Here is a 21,634-nt window from a genome sequence, read left to right as displayed (position 1 = left end):
GTTAACTCAAGTGAGCGGTGCATTGACACCAATAGAATGTGGATTTTATAATCCTTTGAAACATTTGAATCCTATAAAACTACTGTAAATCATGAAGAAAACAATATTTATATTGTTTTGAAATAATATTTATATTGTTTTGAAATATTCGAATACCTAATTTGACATACGTGCGCTGAACTAGAGCATTCAAAAAGTGGACAAACCATGATCATATTTTCGACTGGACAAACCAAAATCATTTACGTTATTTGATACTTCACCCATTGCAGGATCAATTACGTTGAGCGAAACAAATAAATTAACGCTGGATCGCATCGATGCGATGAGTTCCATTCTGCTAGTGAGGCGACCCTCATCATAATAGAGAGCATTGATGTAATGTATGTCCTAGGACTGTTTCGTAATATGCAATAGGTTTTGGAAGTTTTGGTGATCCAACATCGTATAGATTCAAATGCCTGCTGGACATTCTTGGGAAATTTCTGAAGAGAATCATCCTTAACAGATTGAGGGAATGCACGGAGAGAGCTCATGGACTGTGTGACAGGACTGTGGACTGTGGACCGTTCGGATTTCGGAAAGGAAGATCTGCGGAAGATGCCATTTGTACAGTGGTCGAGAAGATATCCACCGTAGAGGAAACCGATACTGTGCAGTGATAACGATTGACATTACGAACGCGTTCGGTAGTGTCAGCTGGGGGGGGGGGGCATCGCTATTGCGTTCCACATGATGTGAGTCCCACACTATCATTGCAGACTCGTGAAAAGCTGCTTCGAAAACGAGGTGCTAGTCTACGACACAAACCCTGTTGAACGGCATGTACGACGGCGTACTAAGGCTGAATTTCCCTAAAGGTACGGAGATCATTGGCTTCACATCGTTATCCTGATGACAGGAGCGTTATTGGAACGGATTGTAACGCTGGCAACCGAGTGGAAAGACATGATCGCATCGGTAAATGCTATATACAAGGCACATCAGCGCCTTCAAGAGTATGACCGTACGTAGTATCTCCTTCCAGCACAAATTCCTCCACCGATACTTTTGGAGTTCGTCAAATTAAACATAATCCCAGATCGACCCTGTTCTGGTCGCACCTATAGAGAGGCTAACATCGATTCGGACCACTACACCACTCTCATGAAACGCGGAAGTTCTACCGGAAACTCAACACATCCCGGAAAGGATTCATGCAACCAGCAGAAATGTGTCGGAATAATGGTGGGAGTATCTTGACCAATGTTCGTGAGTTGATCGAAACGTTCGTGAGTTTCGATAAACAGCTGATCACGTACTGGTAAAAATTAGGATAACGATGGAAGCCTTGGTGCAGTAAATGGTGAAAACGTGCTTATAGCTCGCGTTGTCCTCCGCCGAGGTGATGTCTATGGGGACCATCCTGACAAATCCATACAAAGTGTGAAACTGCAGATAGTTTACCACAAGCAGGAAATCGTGATGGTCGATAACCGGCGTTGCGGTGCAAAGGGCGGAAATCACCATTGGGGACCACTCGATAACTTTGAAGCGATAACTGAAATATTACTTAGAGTACATTCAAGGCGTGTTATTTGGCATAAGAAATCTCAACTAAGTATCAAACCCTAATCGATCGTTTCAAGGTGGTCATACCATCTGCCAGAGCTGCGGCAACACACACGAGCTGGGTACAGCTATCATCGTGATGGGGGAGATGCAGAAATGGGCGATTGGCTGGTGGTCGATCAACGAAAGAATGTGCAGCATTATTATCATCGTCAACAGCCCGCATCTAGCTAGCACCGATGACAATAAAGAACAACGACGACGTACAACCCCCGACGATGGGCGAAATTAAGGAGGCCATTAATCAGCTAAAAAACCAAGCTAACATAAGCTGATACGGATAGCCTCGCAGCGGAGCTCTTCAAAAGAGGCCCCGGATAACTTGAAGAGTGTATACATCTGGGACACAGAACAGCTACCGGAGGAGTGGAAGAACGGGGTAATCTTTGCCATCTATAAAAAAGGTGACAAGGTGGATTGTGGGAGCTACCGTGCAATCACGATTTTGAATGATGTCTACAAAATTCTGTCTCAGATCCTCATTTGTCGTCTATCGCCAATAGTGAGTAAATTTGTGGGAAGTTACCAGGCCGGATTCATGCCTATTTGCTAGACGATGGACCAGATTTTTACACTGCGGCAGATCCTTCAATATGCTACAGGCAACATATTTTGTTGTACTTTGCATACTGAAGCAATAAAAAACGCCTGATGTTCTGCAAACAATCTGCCTAATGAACGAAACTTACCAAGTTATGGGCGCTAAGTTGCTTTTCAACCAACACGTCGTGTTCCTAGCAAAATATGTTGCTCTACAAAGGCGACAACGATACGGTACGGGACGGGGTGCAATATCTACAAATATGTAATGGAAAAAACCCATTGGCGATGATACTGCTTATTGCATGTTACTAGCTGATAGTTGTAGTGTAGTAGTGGCAACTTATTTTTTTCTCTTCTTTATCAATAAATTATCACTTCTAGCCTTATGTAGTAACTGCAACCTACATTTTTATGTGTTCAATCGTTCAATCATGTCAATGCGTGTTCTTTTATCAAAGTAATACTGTGGAAAAGTTTACATATTTTTATGTTTTATTAGCTTCTGTTATTTGTTAGGTTATGCACTTTCTGCATATAGTTGCTTGAAATCAAATTTATTGATTTATGGTATTAAGGTTGGTTTCCAAAGACATGAAAAGATGCCAAAGCAACCGTTTCGAATTTTCGAACAACTGTTCGTTAATGAATTTAAATATTTCAAAACAATGCTCTCGATGTTGAAGTTGAAGGATATAAATTTTAAATGAAATGGGAAACCAGTGAGTCCCACGTGGAAGTCAGTGAGAAATTATTCAAAGTCTCACTAGAAAACGATCAATCCAAAAGGCCGACCGACCGATTGACTCTAAGTTACCGCTGATGAAACCGATGGGCCATCTTTTCCGCCCACTGCTCCGGATGTGCAACCTTCTTGTGGGTGTACATGTTGGAACTGGAATTGCACGTTCGCGGGCAGTATTCGCATTTGTACAACAGCTCTCCCGTGTGTCCGGCTTCGTGTTCCTGCACAGCAAAAAAAAGAATCGTTACAACGGCAAACAACAGTCAACCGATTATCGCAAGGCTCACCTTCAACCGAAGCAATCGCTTGAACGGTTTCGCACAGAACGCGCACGAGTACGTGTTAGTATTCTGATGCACAAACTTTTTGTGGCCCTGCAGGGCATAAATGTTGGAGCACTGTCTGCCGCAGATGTCACAATTGACCGGATCCGACGTGCAACGCTTCCGATGACTACGCAAGCTGCGAATGTTTTTCAGCCACTGCTTGCAGTGCTCACATTGTGCCTTGAGAGCGGCCCGACCCTCTTTCGTGTGCTGCTGGCGGTGGAATTCCAGCGCCGACTTAAGCGGGAATCCTTTGGCACAAATATCGCACACCCAGCTGGCACTTAAGCCATGTACCGTCTGCTCGTGCGATTTAAGTAGGAGATTCGTACCGAAACTGAAAGAGAATGATTCGAAATATGCTCGCGTCATCCGACAAAACCCAAGTACTCACTGTCGATCGCACTCTTTGCATGCATATTTCTTCTCCTCCAGTGCCAGATGGTATTCCATGTGCTGCTTCAGCAAATAATCCTTCCAGAAGCGGTTCCCGCAAACATCGCACCTGAACCGCTTCTCAGAATCGGGCGTGTGCTTCCACATCATATGATTGGACAGCCCGAAACTGTTGAGGAACGTTTTGGCGCAGATTTCGCACTTGAAGTGCTCCGGATTCTCGTGCACACAAACGTGCTCGTACAGACGGCTCTTCTTGCTGAACTTGCGCGCACAACAGGTCGCGTAACCTTTCATGTCGTGGGCGTTTTTATAATGCATCTCCAGCTTACTGAACGTTTCCCCGGAAAAATCGCACTGGTCACAGTTGAGCGCACAATGCCTCCGGATCAATTCGTCCTCTTTGGCTAACTCCTGCTGTGTTTTTCGACGGATAGGCTTTGCCAGTTCCTGTGGTCTCCTGATTGAACTTTCGCCCGTTTCACCTCCTCCTCCGGCCACGAATTCAAATTTGATAGATTCCGATCCAACGAATCCCTCGGAGGCATCGAAAGATTGTTGCAACTGATAAAGCCCTTCAGAATCGGTTGGGTAGCCTTCCGGCGATAGTTCCTCCGGGTGGTGGGTTTTGATATGGTTTTCCAGCATCTTTGTGTTTGTGAAACTAAACGATAGACACTTGAAGCTTGCAAGTATTCGCGGAGATTATTCGGCAATACTTACTATTTGTTACACTTCTGACAGATAATATTCTTCGGCTCAACAGTGGCATGCCAGTTGAGATGACTCGTGAGGAACGTTTCCGTCGCAAACGCTCGATCGCACAGCTTACAGCGAAACTTTTTCTCCTCCTCCGGCGTGTGATGTAGCAAATTGTGCATACTCAGACCGTCCCCATTCTTGAAACACCGATCGCACTCTTTACAGTGAAACTTGTAGATGCTTTTATGTCGACAGAGGTGGTTAAACAGTCCGACCTGCTTCTGGTATGGCCTATTGCAACAAATTACCACAGCAGGAGAATCGTGTACCTTTCGGCAGTGTGATTCCAGTTGATTGAAAGTATTTACAACATGACTACACTGATCACACCGCAAATTTTCGAAATGCTTCCGAATTAGATCATCTTTGTTGGCGGAGGTTCGTATGGAGGATGATTTAAGGGTCCGTCGATTGCTTGAGGTTAACCTAGCCGAGCGTCGACGTATCGCAATCGGTTTGGCTGACTCTTCATCTGATTCTTCTTCTTCGGCGTCATCCTCTTCATCTTCAATATTTTCGTCATAGTTCTCTTCGTAATCGCTACTATATTGTTCCTCCGTTTCGTAAGGATTCAGTTCTTGCAGATCTTCTGTTGGATATTCTTCGTCAACTTCTACACGTAAAAAACTTTCTTCCTCAATTCGTTGGAAAACCTCGTCTTCAGCCGGCTCATTTTTCCGTTTTCGACCCCTTTTTCTTCGAACTGTAGACCCACACTCTGACGCTGCAGATTGCACCGCGATCTCATCGTTCTCATCCGATTTCTCCTCCTTTATCTGTACATGATGTAATATATCAGCCTGGTGCAAATTGGCTACCTCACAGTAGAATTTGTCAAATTCATCGATCTTCTCCCAGCAGCTGGAGCAAAGGACGGATTGTTCAAAGTCGCTTCTCTGCAAGTATAGTTCCATCAATTAGTTCCGTAGGCTCAGGCCGAAAACATATATCCTTACGTTGAACCAAAAGTGCCTAAATAGAACCTGATCGACACATTCCGTATTGGACTCGTCACAGATACGCAGGAAAGTGTCCGTCTTCCGCATGCAGGTGAAACAGGCTGACAACGTCTCGCTGCTGCTCATTGCTGCTTTTTTTTATCTTCCACTATGATGGACGCAATTTGCAGTAAGATTAATGTAATCAAAGCTGTTTACATTTACGGAATCTGAACGATCCGAACACTGCGAAAGCGAATGAATGGAATGAACCAAAACAAACTGACGTTCGAATCAAGGCGCGTAGAAGTATATCCTAAGGTGGGCCAACTTGCTAAAACCACTCTTCAGCCATCTTGGAAGTCTACTGTGTTTTGTTTGTAAACAAAACACAATACGCTATTGCCGAAGCTCGCTCGTGATCAGTCTGTCTCTTTCTACTTTCCTTCTACTTTCTTCCGTACTGTTTTCATATACCGCTCCCCTTACCAACTTAGTGACGAAACGGCCTCACCTAGTACCATAGACCCGTCTTGATTCTAAGGTGGGCCAATCTGCTGAAACCCAAGGTGCCTAGAAGTATATCCTAAGGTGGGCCAACTTGCTTAAAAAAACTCTTCAGCCATTCTGGAAATCTACTGTGTTTTGTTTGTAAACAAAACACAATACACTTGTGCCCAAACTCGCTCGTGATCAGTCTGTCTCTTCCACACTTCAAGCAAATAATTCTCCTGCTTTTTTCAGTGCTGTTTTCATATACCGCTCCCCTAACCAACTTAGTGACGAAACGGCCTCACCTTTCACCATAGACACGTTTTGGTTCGAATGATGCAGCACACAGGGCCCGCGTCAGGTTGCGTAGGTAGGGTGGTTACAAATGGTGCGAGGCGTCCTATGAAATTAAATAAAATTAAAAATCGATATATAGCCATTCCAAACCGATATAGTGGTTCTCAAATTTTCGTGAAAAGTGATAGTATTGTTCCTCATCGTCAAATATTTGAACATTTTTTCATTAGGGTGCCAGTTCCAGAAAAACTATGGGTGGTGGTCCAGAAAAACTATTTTCCCCCCCCTTTTTTTTTTTTCTGAAAATGACTTTTCAAAAACTCGTAACTTTTGAACTACTCCGATTTAGACGATGATCTTATCGAATTGAAGCCAATGAGCTAGTCCTCTTTGAATAAAAAGTATTTTCTCAGGCGTTTGTTTACGTAATTATTGATTGTATTTGTTTTTTATAGTTTACATGGTATCTGGTCAAGGGCGCTATATATTTAATTTTTTTTTTTTTGAAAGCTGAGCTTTTTAACAAAACATACTCAAAAATCAGAGAAACGTATTTTTTGGGTTCTTAAGTGATTTTTCATGATTTTTCAAAATTAACCGATGGTCCGAAAAACCTATTTTTACCTCTTTTTTCCACCACATAAATTTCTAACTTTTGAACTACTGGACCGATTTAGATGATCGACATATCAAATTAAAGCCAATAAAATTTTAAAGTCATCCTTTGTCCGAAAGTATAGACAAACCGATTGCTCTGTTATTTTGGTAAGTTGACCAAATCAAGGACAACGGAGATAAACAACATCTGCTTCTCGTGTGCTAGTGAACTGCAGTATGTCGACGCAACTATGTGCAATGGTTTTTGTAAATCTTCGTTCCACTTAGAGCCCCCGCAGATTGCAGAAAAACCTATTTTTACCTCTTTTTTCCACCACATAAATTTCTAACTTTTGAACTACTGGACCGATTTAGATGATCTACATATCAAATTAAAGCCAATAAAATTTGAAAGTCATCCTTTCTCCGAAAGTGTAGACAAACCGATTGCTCTGTTATTTTGTTAAGCTGACCAAATCAAGGACAACGGAGATAAACAACATCTGTTTCTCGTGTGCTAGTGAACTGCAGTATGTCGACGCAATTATGTGCAATGGTTTTTGTAAATCTTCGTTCCACTTAGAGCCCCCGCAGATTGTATCCGACCCTACTGAATCGGTGTGATGTGCGCATATGCATATCTCTCCTTACTGATTAAGTCGGCCAATCAAACTGTCGGTAGAAAAATAATCTGCAGTCTGCGGGGGACCTTAAAGTGCGTCAATCAGACCTCCGCTACTCGTGACATCATTAATAATTTCTCTCAGCTGTTCTGAATGTGCAAAAGGTGTACTAGAATGATGTTGATCGCTTATTTTCGGCAAACTATATCATCCACCAACACGACATAGTGTCTGTTTTTGTGGCTAATGAAAACAGACAGAACAGCGCAAATTGGCCAGGTCACGCGAGATAGCGTAGCGCTCGTAAGACATGACTCGCGTGATGCTTTGACTGAACCACAGTTTCTCGTGTTGGTCTTGCCGGCTGTAGTGGTTGTGTTGTTGAACAAACGCCGTGAGTTGTAGCGATCGGGTGGTCGTGTTAGTAAATAAATATGAGAAAATTCAGAAACGTATAGCACTCTTGAGCTAACACGAAACGGCCAACACGACTCGTATGTGCTACACACGTCGCGTGGTGGTGTGCATATTGAGTCGCAGTTTGGTGTGAATAACATGCCAATCGCATACAATGTCTGACTCACACATAATTCTACGATATATTAATTTACTAACACAACCACCCGATCAGCACAACCATGCAATGTCAGACTTACGGAACTTTATAATTGTTTATCAACACAATCACCAACCTCGGCACGACCGCACGGGAAACTGTGGTTCAGCCACAGCATCACGCGAGTCGGATCTTACGAGCGCTGCGCTATCTCGCGTCGCCTGCCCAATTTGCACTATTCTACCTGTTTTCATTACCCTTAGAAAAATCCTCGGTCGAAAACTACTAAATACATTTGGTAATGCAAAATTAGTAGAATGTACAAATTTTTTTGTACATATTGTCAACAAACCCGCATCTCTACCAGAGATTAGTATATTTTACTCGATAACATTAGTAAGCTTGTATATTGTCATATCTGAAAATTGGTAAGAAAAGCGCGTATTAACCATTTTCATTGTTCCCATAAGGCAATACGGAGGTATAATAAGGATATAATTCTGATACGTGCATTTTCGGCGAGAAAATGTAGCCGATATTGGGCTTCCGAATCATGGTTCTGCTTGACATATGTGTTTATTAGTACGGTCGAAAATGACTATAGATTGGTAGTATTTACCAAAAAATTCGTTATATTTACTAATTATTTCTCTCAGTGTAGCTACAAAAACCGGCGCTACGCAGCATCAAGCTACTCGCGCTATACGCGTCTCAATTTGCGCCTAGCCTGAGTCAGACATTGTATGCGAGTGGCACGTTATTTTCATCGAACTGCGACTCAATATGCGCAGCACCTCGCGACGTGTGTGGCATATACGAGTTGTGTTGGTAGTCGCGTGTTAGCTCGCGAGCGCTATTCGCTTCTCAATTTGCACCTAGCCTAGCCCAGTTTTTCAATTTGTACCCCCAATATGCTCCAGAAAGACGTAATCCTACGTGAAAAATGTTTTTTTAACAATGCGCATCTGGTGAACGCTGCCCATATATTTTCCACTGGGCCCGGCGTAGAAACGTCACGCTGAACTCCGTTCTGTGAGATGATTTGAATTGAATTTTTCGATTGCATTAAAACATTTGTTCTTGTTGGGAATTCCCGGCCGAATTCACTCCTAATGTCCTCGCTAGGACTCAAGGGCTGTTTCACCTGCCTCCGGCAGACGGAAAGCTTCCACCGAATCACCGACCACGATGATGTGAGTGGCGAAAACATTGAAGCGATCTTCGCGCAGCACTTTCAGTTTACCGTGAGAGAACGATTGTTTGGATGGGGAGTGCAAATTGCTAAAATTTTGTTTTGTTTAGAAAGATGATTACCGAAACCGGATTGTCTGTACCAGCTGCTGGGAGAAGATTGATGAATTCCACAAGTTCTACTGTCAGGTGGAGAAAATCCATGGGACATCACAATTAGTCAAGATTAAGTCGGAACCTTCCGCAGAGGAGGTTGTTTTAGGGTGTGGATTGACGGGGAAGGATGCCCATGATGACTGTGCTAAAAAGGTGGAAAACCCGGAAGATGAGGAGGAACTACCTAAAAGGTGAGAATCAACAAAAGATTTATCCTTCTACTAAAAATGAATTTCAGCCTCATTTTCTGCGAGCCAATTTGCGAACTAGCAGAAAAACCAAAGTTGGTTGCAGGAAGTGGGAATGAATCTGAGATTAACGGTGACGATGACATGGTAGACAAAGATTCTGCCAGTTCCACTGCTTCGGAAAATATCCCATTGGCGAGACGACTAGCTGCCCGGAAAAGGAAACGACCTGATGCGGCTAAGGGTCAACATGTGTTCAGTTGCCACATTTGCCTCGAAAGTGGTGCGAATGATGGGGAGAAATTCAGAACGTTCTTTCGATTGGATGTTCACTTTAAGAAAGAGCATAACATGAATGGTTATGTATTTTGCTGCAATCGGAGATGGACCTCAAAAAAGGCTTTTGTTGAACACTTTGATAATCACGAAGCGACGAAAGTTGATCAGAAACGATGTTTAGAGTGCAACTGTATGTTTAACAATGAGAGCAGCTACGCTAAGCACATGTATTTCGTACATACGCCGGAGGATCAGAAGCAGTTCAGGTGCGTTCGATGCTCAAAGGCTTTCGCTGCCGAAGATCTTCTCAACAGTCACATCAATTGGCATGAAGAGGTGGAGAAGAAGAATCATCACTGCCCGATTTGCAATAAATATTTTTTAAACGCTAACTATTTGGAGAAACACAATTTAAGCCATCACAAGATTAACAAGTATGCGGCGGCGGTGACGACAACGTCGACCGGAGAAGAACTGGTCAGCAAGAAGGTGGAGATGCCCCTAAAGCGAAAAAGAGGGACACCTGCAGACTTTGCCAAGCAGGAGGAACTTATTCGTAGGTTTATTATATTGAACTGTTCGAAATGTGATTTCATTGGGCAAACATTCAAAGAGCTGTCCGAACATGCATCAAGTGTGCATAAAATGTCGACTCCTTCGGTGGTATGTTGCTAAAGACGATTCGGTAAGCGGCATCGGCTGTACGAGCATTGCCTTCGACATCTGAATCCGGATCACTTCAAGTGTGAGCTGTGCGGAAAAGCCTTCACTGATAGCTACGGCTTACAGCATCACAAGTGGTGGATACACGCTCCTGTTTCAGAGCGACCGTTCAAGTGTGACATCTGTGGGGATGCTTTTGTGAAAGATTACCTCCTCAAGCAGCACATGGAACGACACATGGACAAGGAACGTAAAACGCATACCTGTGAGTTGTGCAACAAAACCTACACCACTCCGACAAAGTTGAAGGCACACATGCAGAAACTACACGGAGCGGTCAGCAATTGGGTTTGTGATGTTTGCGCCAAAGGTTTCACCCACCGGGCTCTGCTGGAGGACCATCAGAAGACTCACACCGAGGAGGGTTTGGCGAGCTTGAAGATGCAATGTGAGAAATGCAACAAATGGTAAAATGGAATTTTTTTCGAAAATTTCTTTTTTCAACACTCTTGATTCTCCGTCATAGGTTAACCAATAGAAAAGGCTATCTACGCCATAAAATACGCTGTTTCGACAGTAAACCAGCCACGTGCGATATTTGTGGTCTCGTGTCGGTAAACGAGGCCTCGCTGGTAGCACACAAAAAGCTACAACATGGATCCCGTCCGAAATTCACCTGTACATATTGTGGAAAGGAGTTTAAAAAGCAGCTACGATTAAAGGTTTCCGTTTTGTTCTGCTCCGTTGTTTGAAAGGTTTAAAATTGCACTTCTGTATTTTTTTCAGGAACACGAAGCATCCCATGCAGGAATCATTTTGTATGAATGTCCATTCTGTCCCCGAATGTGCAATTCCAGCTCCAACATGTACACTCATAAAAAGACGGCCCATCCTGAGGAATGGGCAGAAGCCATGGCTGCTCGTGATGGCCGAAGCTAGAGTGTTGAATACACTCTCAGAAATAGAAATAAACCTATCCCTCGATTTACACTGATGATAGGTTCCCGACAAAATCGTGTAAGATAAAATCTCCTGTTGGGGGTCTTCGTAGCCACTTGGTTACGCGTTCGCTACCAAGCGATCGATCGTGAGTTCAAACTCAGGGCCCTCAATTGACCATCTTTGTGTTGTTATAGAATAACTACGTCCACGCAACCATCATCAGCGATGGAAATCGATCCACGGTCGAAATAAGATCGATTCATCCATACAACTGCTCTGCTCTGCAAGAAACATCGGGCTGCTGTTCTATAAATAACTCAACAATGATCAATATCAACTGTCTCCGCTGTCCGGTCTGCTGAACAATGGATGAACAGAAAGAATACCCTTACGCCTAAATGGCTACTACTGTGTAATTTACCATAATGTAATGGAACAGAAAAAAAACTTTAAAACGCCTAAATGGCTACTACTAATGACTGTGTAATTTACAATTTATAGAAACATAAACATATGTACATGTACACGATTAAAACCCGGCTCTGTAACAGCTAAAATGCTAATGAGCCTAATAAATAAATAAATCAGATAAAAAAAACCTATGTAAAACCGCGTAAAACAAAATAAACTCCCTATATGTACACAATTTAGTTATTTATTCAAGTAAAACAATGGAATCAAAGGCCAAACAGCTATTTATTTCCCGATTGCATTCCGTTTTATTCTATGTTTGATGTATTTCTGATGTATGTGTATTCCGTTTCAACTAGTTCCTCAGGAGTATGTTCTGAAAACTATTGGCGATCTAACGTACAAATCTACACCTAGGCGGCGCTGCGGTGAGTTTGTAAGAAATTTAATTCTGCGCAATTTTATATATAACATGTTATTTATTTACCTCTTTCAGTAGTGAAAACTATAAAAATGTTGACAATGGTTGAATTAAAGAAGGAAATTCGAGAGCACAATCAAACACAAGTAGAAAAATGCACGATTCCTGCATGTGAGAACTACCTTGGAAAGCCCGGAAGTAAAATATACGTGATTTGTTTTTGAGTTTTAGGTTACATTAGCATCATTTTCTTAGTTCAAAAACAAAATCCAGATGTCTCACCGACCGTTTACGTTTTGCGTTAGATCGCCAATTGTATAAGCATCTGAAAAATAACGGTCATTCGTCTTAAGACCTGTCGAGTGTCGATAGCGTAGATGGAAAAGTCTAGAAATAAAATTTATCCAATGTAATAATGATCTTTTTATCAGTTATTACAACATCGCAAAAATCTACCTAATGAATACATTGGGCCATATTATGTTAGTCGAATCAAAAAGTCGATACAATCACTATCACTATCACACCGAGCTTACTTTTGTATTTTATAAATCGAGATATCTTACCGGGTTGAGATCTTGCTCAAACTTCATGTGTTGCAAATTGCCTATATTTAATCGTTTCTGAGCAAATAATTTGCTCGGTTTTTGCTCGTCAGCTCCATTTTACTATTATAGATACCGAGCATGTCGATAGCATCGACCGAGTGGAAGCTTTCGGTGCAACTGTCATACCTTTTCGAGTTGTTTGGTTTGCTTGTTGCGTATCTTCAGAGAATTATTTAGTTTTGGTTTGCGTTCCTGATATTTTCATTTGGAAAACATTTCTAATACACTCAAATACAGTGGAACTCATGCACTTTTGTTTTGATCATGGCTTTCACATTTTCTAACTACTGGTGTACACGACCTTATAGAAGGATAGTTTAATGATTTATGTATTGATAAAACATAGATTCATGCTGAAATATCTTTTTTTGAAGTATGGAACTCGTTTTAGTTCTTTATTGCGTTATCCGCGATTTTCGTTATTCGCGGTGACCTAGCCAGACTATTCCGCGGATAATGGGGGTTCTACTGTATATGCAATTTTCACACATAAAGTTCGAGCAAGGCATGTAATCATTTCACATCGATACACCACGAGTGAGGTACGATGTTGGACGCGAGAGGGTTAAATCTCCCATGGACTGCGAAAAACGATGGGTCCTATTATATAAATCGAATCGAGAAGTCGATAAAATCACTATCACTAAATCACTGGCTCGGTGTGTTCACCGAGCAAGATTTAGTGTTCTGTAAATCGAGATAATCTCTTTTATTTATTTACAATGATGCTACATTCCTTGAAGAGATAGAATCTGATTCACAACATTGTTCCGCTAATGCTGCAGTTTTCCAACTCCCGACTTCACTGATTCTTGCCAAGCTCCACCTGGTCCAACCACTTCGTTCGCTGGGCTCCTCTCCTTCTCGTTCCTACCGGATTCGATGCGAACACCATCTTTGCAGGGCTGCTGTCCGACAATCTTGCAACATGCCCTACCCATCGCACTCATCCAGCCATGGCGACTTTCTGGATGCTAGGTTCGTCGTAGAGTCTCCTTCTCCATACTCCGTTTTCCTGTACACCACCGTATATTGTTCTGAGCACTCGGCATTCGAAAACACCCAGTGCTTGTGAGTCCTCCTCGAACATTATCCATGATTCGTGCCCGTAGAGAACAACCGGTCGAATTAGGGATTTGTATACGGCACACTGCACCGCACACCGTTCATCGTGGCCTGAATCAGTCTTGTCAGCTTTCGGGAAAGCCGTGTTCGTCCATGATCCTCCATAACTGCTGTCGTTCGATTGTATCATATGCGAAAGATGTGGTGAAATCGACGAAGATGTGGATTTTTTTTGAGTTCTTTCTTCGTTTTATTTATCAATTTCTTGTCAAGTTTCGCAACAAAATTGTTGGAGTAGATCTTACGCTTCAGGTTTGCCCAGAAATTCTCGATGGGACGCAGCTGGTGGACATTGGGGGGGTTCGCCGACTTGGATACCACATCGATATTCAGCCGGTCCATCTCTAATGATCGCTTCGAGTAGTGGACCGACGCCAGATCCGGCCAGATCACCGCGTCTTCGCCCTTATGGTATTTCTTGATGAACGACGCAACTTTCGGCAGGCACTTCGTGTTATAAATTTTCTCGTTCACGGTCAGTCCGGAACTAAAGAAGAGCGGCTTTGACATCCCCTTCTCGCTGATTATCAGCAACAGCAGCACCTTCTTGGAAAACATGATGTGTGAAATAAACTTCACTTCGGAGCTCACTTCCTTCGTGGGAGAAGTAAAATACGAAGTGCACGCCAGCCGTTGACATCCAGGGTGAGATAGATCTCGTCGTCCATTACTTCGACTTACTTACAATCGCCTTGATCATCTTATTTAGCCGCTGCCGCTGCGTCATTGCCTACAGCTCCGAGACCAGTGGACGGAGCTTCCGCTTCCTGACATGTATGTCCATGTTCGCCAGGTACTTTTTCACTGTTTGGCCGGTTGCACCGACCTCCCGGCCAAGCGCACGCAGCGATGTAGGCACTTTTCCCTCGATCTTCCTCATCAGCATCCTTCTGAGCTTCTTGTCGCTCAGCCGTCCCGAATCGGGCTTTCTTTCGATGCTATGATTGTTGTCCAATAGAGCCATGATATTGAAGATGCCGGAACGGGCGTATTTGGTGTCCACGCATTTGGTGCCACACGATGTCCGTTTTCGACGTGGCGGTGTACCGTTCTTCGAACGCGCACAGTTCTCAACGGAATAGCTTCATTGTTTTCGCCATCATGGTTAGAGTTCGACTGATAAAGCTGTCAATTTTTTTCTGCTGACTCATGAGTTACTGTGAATGTGGGGCTGCTGTGGAAGAGTATTGGGTAGGCAGTCATCTTGTATTTCGCCAATCGCTTACACAGGGTAACGATGATTCGACGTGATTTGCCTCTCTTGTTCCGCATGCCAGACTGACGACAACCCAGAGGATGTCAATCAACACTGCGTCAAGCAGTGTTCCCAAGGACATTGTATGACAACTCTTTAAGGGGGAAGGATACTGATGATGTTAAACCATATGTGCTCCTCACAGTTACTATGGACGGATTTCGCACCAACTCGCCTATGGGATTGGCAGGACCCTCTCAGGACATAATGAAACTTTTGGGCTTGAAGACCATACCTAATTAAGCAACTTGGCATACTTAGTTTTCCGAAAATTTATCTAGACTAACATATGGAGAGGGCCAAATATTCTTGACCATTTTTTTATAATTTTTTTTACTCGAAAATGATAAATCCTACAAAAAGTGATCTATGGAAGAGTTTTAGGAAAATAATTTGATTTTTAGGAAAAAATGCTGAAAAAATATTTTTTAAATCCTCAATGGTGGTTATAAACTCCCGCGAAACTCCGGAGATCGGAATTCAACACTTAGAAGAAGACTTTTCACTTTTTGCGTCATGTGCAGACAGATAATTTATTATTGGGTTCCGCTTAAATACTAGCCTAAAACTCTACACAGCTTACAATCCTGACAGCTTACGCGGTCAGGCATGGCTTAAACTTAAAGCATTAAAACATCATAAGTAAAGAGAGAGAGAGAGAGAGAGAGAGAGAGAGATCATTGGCTTCGCGGATGACATCGTTATTCTCGTGACAGGAGTATCCTTGGAACGGGCCGAAATGCTCGCGACCGAGTCGATAGACATGATCGGAAGGTGGATGCAAAGTGTAAAACTGCAGATAGCCCACCACAAGACGGAAATGTTGATTGTCAGCAACCGCGGGGCGGTGCAACGTGCAGAAATCACCATCGGAGAGCACTTGATAACTTCGAAGCGAGACTTAAAATACCTGGGGGTGCAGATCGATGATCGACTGAACTTCAACAGTCGCGTCAACTACGCTTGTAAGAAAGCAACGAAGACAATCAATGCACTGACAAGAATCATGCCCAACAATTCTGGCACAGGCACCAGCAAGAAGCACCTTTTGGCTAGTGTCTCCTCATCGACATTACGATACGGGGGTCCAGCCTGGATCGCGGCGTTAGAAACTCAGCGGAACACGAGGAGGATGAATAGTACGTACCGGCTCATGGCGATGCGAGTCGCGAGTGCGTACAGAACCATATCAACAGAAGCGGTCTGCGTCATAGCCAGGTTGGTCCCTATCGACATCATCTTGGCGGAAGACAGCGAGTGCTATATGTGGCGGGGAACCAGAGGAATCCGGAAGCTAATGAGGGCAGAGTCGATGGCTAGGTGGCAGCAAGAGTGGAGTGCGGCTCAAAACGGCAGATGGACGCACAGGCTCATACCGACACTAATGGGCTGGGCAAACAGGAAACATGGAGAGGTGAATTTCCAACTAACGCAGTTTTTGTCTGGTCATGGCTGCTTCAGGCAGTATTTGCACCGGTTTGGACATGCAAGATCGCCTCTTTGTCCGAAGTGTGGAGATGTGGAGGAAACACCGGAACACGTCGTATTTGTATGTCCCAGTTTCACCGCAAGGCGCGAGGGGCTGCCTACCCTTCATGCTAGGAACATCGTAGAGGAAATGTGTAGTGACGAGGCACCTGGAACGCAGTGAACAGTGCAATCGTCCACATCATGTCCGAGCTACAGCGGAAGTGGAGGACAGACCAGCGTGCGGATAACGCCTCACTATAAAAGATGAACCACAGCGAGATCTGAAGCACTGGAGTACACCACGAGAGCGATCATGACGGAGTGCGCGTTATGTTGGAGGGCACTACCTGCGTTACCGGCGGTCTCCGGCACTGGTTTTTCCCGGGAATAAAACGACGCGCCCGGCGCGGTACGAGTTCTGAGTATCAATTCCCTCGAGCCTGACCGACTCGAATGCTTTTATTAAACTTTAAGTTTACAATTTTTATTTTCTTATTTACTAATACAAAATGTGGCTCGCGCTGGAATCGTGCACACACGTTTCCGTGGTGCTGACTCTGCGCGCACCCTGTTATGCAATCAAACAGCGCGTTGTTGAACTTGCCCTCCGGACATTTGACGAATAAATGAAAACGTAAAGTGGGCCAAGTTCACCATACGCGGAACTAATTAAATTAAATATTGGGCGCTTCACTACCTAATCGGCGCTCCGCTGGGAAGAGAAATCCTGCGAGGGTGACTGTGACGGGGCGCACGTTACGTTGGGGGGCGCTTCCTAACGCTTCCTAATGTCGCGGAGAACAGAAAAATGCCTGCCTGGCAACGCCTTATCGTGGCCTGGATGGAGGAACACTGCGAACATTTTGAAGGAGCGAGCATCATGGAGGAAGCCATCATCAAACTGGTGCATACCCCACGAGAGTAGCTGTGACGGAGTGCGCGTCATGTTGGAGGGCACTTCCTAATCGGCGCTCCGTTGGGAGTACAAATCCTGCGAGGGAGAATGTGACGGGGCGCGCGTTAAGTTTTAGGGCGCTTCCTAATCGGTGCACGTCTCGACGGGTAAATGGATGCCTGCGCAATGGTCATAAGCGCAGTGGAGAGCAACGGATGGTGAATAAGAATATAGAGAAAAAGAGAAGGATCAACGCTAGTTAGCGTTGAAAACTCGTGAAGTGCATGAGCACAGCCGCCCCCTGAAGTAGTCGCCTAGATGTGGTCCCAGGGGGAATGAGGCTACGAGTAGAAGGCTTGGTTTTTGTGGGTACGATCCCCACTCGACGTCTGGGTTAACCCTTCCCAGGTAAGGCTGATAGAGCGTTCCTCACCTCACCTCTATAACTATAATAATAAGAGAGAGAGAGAGAGAGAGAGAGAGAGAGAGAGAGAGAGAGCAAGCGTGTCTGTGGTTACAACTGGGTCATGTTTTAATTACTTTTCCTTTTTTTTACGCAGCGCATGGAAAGTAATAAACAGACATTCCAGCAGGGTGACTAACGTTATTTATTATTTTGGGACAGCGGTATTTGGTTGCACATTGCAATTTATGATGTGGGAAAAATGATGATTTATTTCTAAGAGGCTTTAAATTTTGCAGTTCATTCGCCTCGCCTCATAAATCCTTAAAGCCCTATTTGTAATAACATAGGTATCAACTGGGACCATGATTGGAAACACTTTCAGAAACTTTATTTCAATTAGAATTATAAATATTTATTAATCCACAACTAGCATTCAATTACTTTACTACATTAATTTCATCGTGTATAATAACGCGATGCGACCTCCTCTGCCCACTTCTCTGGATGAGCTGACTTCTTATGGGTATACATATTCGAGCTCGAATTGGAAGTTCTGGGACAGTACGGACACTGGTACAGCACCACACCGGTATGGGTAGCTTCGTGTTCCTGAAGCAAAAAAAACCCTAAATATTTCTCATCGTGTGTAATTGCCGCACTAAAAACAGCCCTACCTTCAACCTCAGTTGTGTTTTAAACTCCTTTCCACAGTAAGCACAAGTGAACATGGGCCGATTGGAATGGTGGAAGTTCTTATGACCCATCAGGGCAGCCTCGTTTACCGATTCTTTACCGCAAATATCGCACTTCACCGGTCCGTTGGTATCGTAGCAGCGTCGTTTATGCCTCAAGTAACTTTTCTTGTTGATTAACCTGTAAAGGAGAAAAAAACAATTACCCGAACGCTTCAATTAATGCTTCTTGAAAGGGGACCATACCATTTCTGACACTTCTCACACTGTATCTTCAAACTGGCTAGGCCTTCCTCCGTGTGAGTCAACCGATGCTCCTCAAGCAGCGCCCGGTGGACGAAACCCTTAGCGCAAATGTCACACACCCAATCACACACGGCTCCGTGCTTCTTCTGATGATGCGCCTTCAGCTGGATCGAATTGCAGAATGCCTTGTTGCAAAGCTCACAGAAATGAGTTTTGCGTTCCTTGTTCACGTGCCAGTTTGTGTGCTGCTTGAGCAAATAGTCCTTCACGAAGGCGGCACCACAAATGTCACATTTGAAGGGCCGTTCCGATACCGGAGTGTGAATCCACCAGTTGTGAATCTGCAAACCCGCGCTGTCGGCATAAGTCTTCCCACAAATCTCACACTTGAAGTGATCCGGATTTAAGTGCCTCAAACAGTGCTCGTACAATCGATGACGCTTGCCAAAGCGCCGATCACAGCAAACCACCGAATGGGAGTTCATTTTGTGCACCTTCAGTGCGTGGTAAGCTAACTTGTTAAACGTTTGTCCCACAAAGTCGCACTTGGAGCAGTTCAGCGTGATGAACTTCCGAATCAGCTCATCCTGCTTCGCGGCATCGTCTACGGGTCGTTTCATTTTTGCTGGCGAAGTGCGATTGGTCGGAATCTCCACCGTTTGCTCCATCCATTCCGCACCCCTCTGCTCGACAACATTATCTTGCCCTGTGGCGGACATCTCCCCGAAATTGTGGTGATTCAGATTGTGGTTTTCCAAATTTCGCGCGCTCATGAAATATTTATTGCACAGAGCACAATAGTGATTTTTTTTCTCCACCTCTTCATGCCACTTGGTGTGACTGCTGAGCAGATCCTCGGCTGCAAATGCCTTCGCACATCGATCGCACTTAAATTGCTTCTGATCCTCCGGCGTGTGGACCAGAAACATATGATTCGCATAGCTGCTCTTATCCTTGAAAATGCAGTTACACTCCACACACCGACCACGATCACTTTTCAACGGTTCGTGGTTATTGAGATGCTCCGCCAGTCCAGTCTTCGTGGACCACTTCTTATTGCAACAGAACACGTACCCGTTCGGTCTGTGGTGCACCCTACGAAAGTGCTCTCTTAGTCGATAGAACGACTCAAAGATTTCGCCGCCCTCTGGTTTGTTACCCTCTTCGGCACATTTATGACAGGTAATATCCATGCGCTGACGAATAAACTCATTCAGCTCATCGTTATCAGACTTCTCTTTCCGACACCTTGGTCCCGCTATTTTTCTCCTAGTGGCAACCCTTCTCTTCCTGCGGGCCGCCAACCGCCTTGCTAACGGTACATCAGAACCTGACTCATCGTCGCTCGGTACTTTAATTCCTGTTCGATCGGTCGGCTTCAAATCTTCTATCTCATCGACGTCGATATCATCAACTTCCGTGTCGCAAGGATCGTTTTCACTTTCTTCGTCAGTTTTCACACGTTCTACGTCCATGTTTCTAGCGTTATGAGAGGATTCATGTTTCAGATCCAGTTCGCAGATGGGTTCTACGAATACCGGAGCGTTTTGGTGACTGAGAAAGCGATTAGGTTTGTAATTGAATATAACAACCAAGGAAAAAACAGACTAACCTTCCCTCCGGTATTTCCGTGTTATCAACTATTTGTTCGTTTCGTCTACTATCATCACTCTCTGTTTTCAGCACTTCGTATTCCTTGGCGCAATCGTCAAGCGTTTCGACTTTAATGTTCATCAGCACGCCACGATTGTGAAACAGCTCCACCTCGCAGTAGAATTTGTGAAATTCATCGATCTTTTCCCAGCAACTGGTACACACCGACCGACCCCGATATTCATCTCTCTACGATAGTGTTTGAAAGCAATAAATATTATTTCCCAAATTGTCCGACATTGACACCACTCACGGAAAACCAAAAATGCTTCGCGAAGACTGCTTCGACATTTTCTCCGCTTAAGTCGTCCCTCTCGGCAATGCAGAGGAAGTTATCGGTCCGTCGAAGACAGGTGAAGCAGCTCTCCAGCTCGGTTGTGGACATCACTCGTCCGAATGGGTGGCAATTTGAAGAAAATTATGGTGATTATCTAGTTTCGATCATTGTCCAGGATTGGATTGTTGTTATTTTCCAGATTATGAGTAAAAACGAGAGCACGCTCGTGACAGTTTGTTTGTTTTGACGCAACAGCTTGTACACAACAAATTAGGATTGTTCGTTTGGCAGGATTTACCCTATTTTGTATCGAATAAATTTTATTGTATTTTGTATTGAAAAAAATACTTTTAGGGGGTCTTCGTAGCCTAATTGGTTGCGTGTCCGCTGCTAAGCGGACGATCATGAGCTCGTAACTCAAGGCCCTCAACTGACCATCTTCGTGTGTTATTCTAGCGCTCACATTTTCAGTCTGCTGCATCGGTAATTGGCACTATTAATAACACAACAATGGAAGCCTCATATCAACACTCCCGCTGTGAACAGTCCAACTGTGAACATTCGAACAATAGAAATATTCGATAGTTTCGTATTAGCGTCACTGGAGTCGAAATATAATAGATAGCATTTTTATTGTTCGCATTCAAATATTATTTGTATTGTTGAAGCGACCCTAATTCCTCCATATATGTATGTAGAGACGCTTGGAGAATGCTTCGCTCCATTTTTCCATATTTCATTGAAGCACACTTGCGCTTTGTCGTCAAATCCAAAAGTGCATCACCCTTGTCGAAAATCGAACACTTCTCTAATTACATTTTTGTTCAAATTACGTTGTTACCGAGTCTGCATTTTTTTCCTGACATCAATTTT

The 21,634-nt window shown here is 43.9% G+C and overlaps 3 protein-coding genes across 3 annotated transcripts; 1 reads left to right on the top strand and 2 right to left on the bottom strand.

The window, feature by feature from the left end:
- Positions 1 to 2,628: 2,628 nt before the first annotated feature.
- Positions 2,629 to 5,700, bottom strand: LOC129769429 (zinc finger protein 62-like). Its single transcript, XM_055771707.1, has 5 exons — positions 5,337 to 5,700; positions 4,342 to 5,276; positions 3,617 to 4,282; positions 3,184 to 3,559; positions 2,629 to 3,117 (listed from the first exon to the last, which is right to left on the bottom strand). The coding sequence occupies exons 1-5, from the start codon at positions 5,463 to 5,465 to the stop codon at positions 2,965 to 2,967; spliced, it is 2,259 nt and encodes a 752-aa protein (XP_055627682.1). The 5' UTR covers positions 5,466 to 5,700; the 3' UTR covers positions 2,629 to 2,964.
- A 3,011-nt stretch (positions 5,701 to 8,711) lies between these two features.
- LOC129769437 (transcription factor grauzone-like) lies at positions 8,712 to 12,395 on the top strand. Its single transcript, XM_055771719.1, is given in 6 exon segments — positions 8,712 to 9,127; positions 9,186 to 9,421; positions 9,469 to 10,827; positions 10,887 to 11,082; positions 11,147 to 12,141; positions 12,210 to 12,395. Coding segments are annotated over 5 exon segments (2,076 nt in total). The 5' UTR covers positions 8,712 to 8,995; the 3' UTR covers positions 11,300 to 12,141; positions 12,210 to 12,395.
- Positions 12,396 to 18,295: 5,900 nt separating this feature from the next.
- LOC129773701 (transcription factor grauzone-like) lies at positions 18,296 to 21,142 on the bottom strand. The gene is made up of 5 exons (XM_055777347.1): positions 20,738 to 21,142; positions 20,444 to 20,673; positions 18,832 to 20,385; positions 18,568 to 18,766; positions 18,296 to 18,502 (listed from the first exon to the last, which is right to left on the bottom strand). Exons 1-5 carry the CDS (start codon positions 20,867 to 20,869, stop codon positions 18,350 to 18,352), a joined length of 2,268 nt encoding a protein of 755 aa, XP_055633322.1. The 5' UTR covers positions 20,870 to 21,142; the 3' UTR covers positions 18,296 to 18,349.
- Positions 21,143 to 21,634: the final 492 nt, after the last annotated feature.

Source organism: Toxorhynchites rutilus, chromosome 1 (assembly GCF_029784135.1).
Source record: "Toxorhynchites rutilus septentrionalis strain SRP chromosome 1, ASM2978413v1, whole genome shotgun sequence".
NCBI lineage: Eukaryota > Metazoa > Arthropoda > Insecta > Diptera > Culicidae > Toxorhynchites > Toxorhynchites rutilus.
Note: the sequence above shows the minus strand (reverse complement) of the source record. Positions and strands in the feature narration are given on the sequence as shown.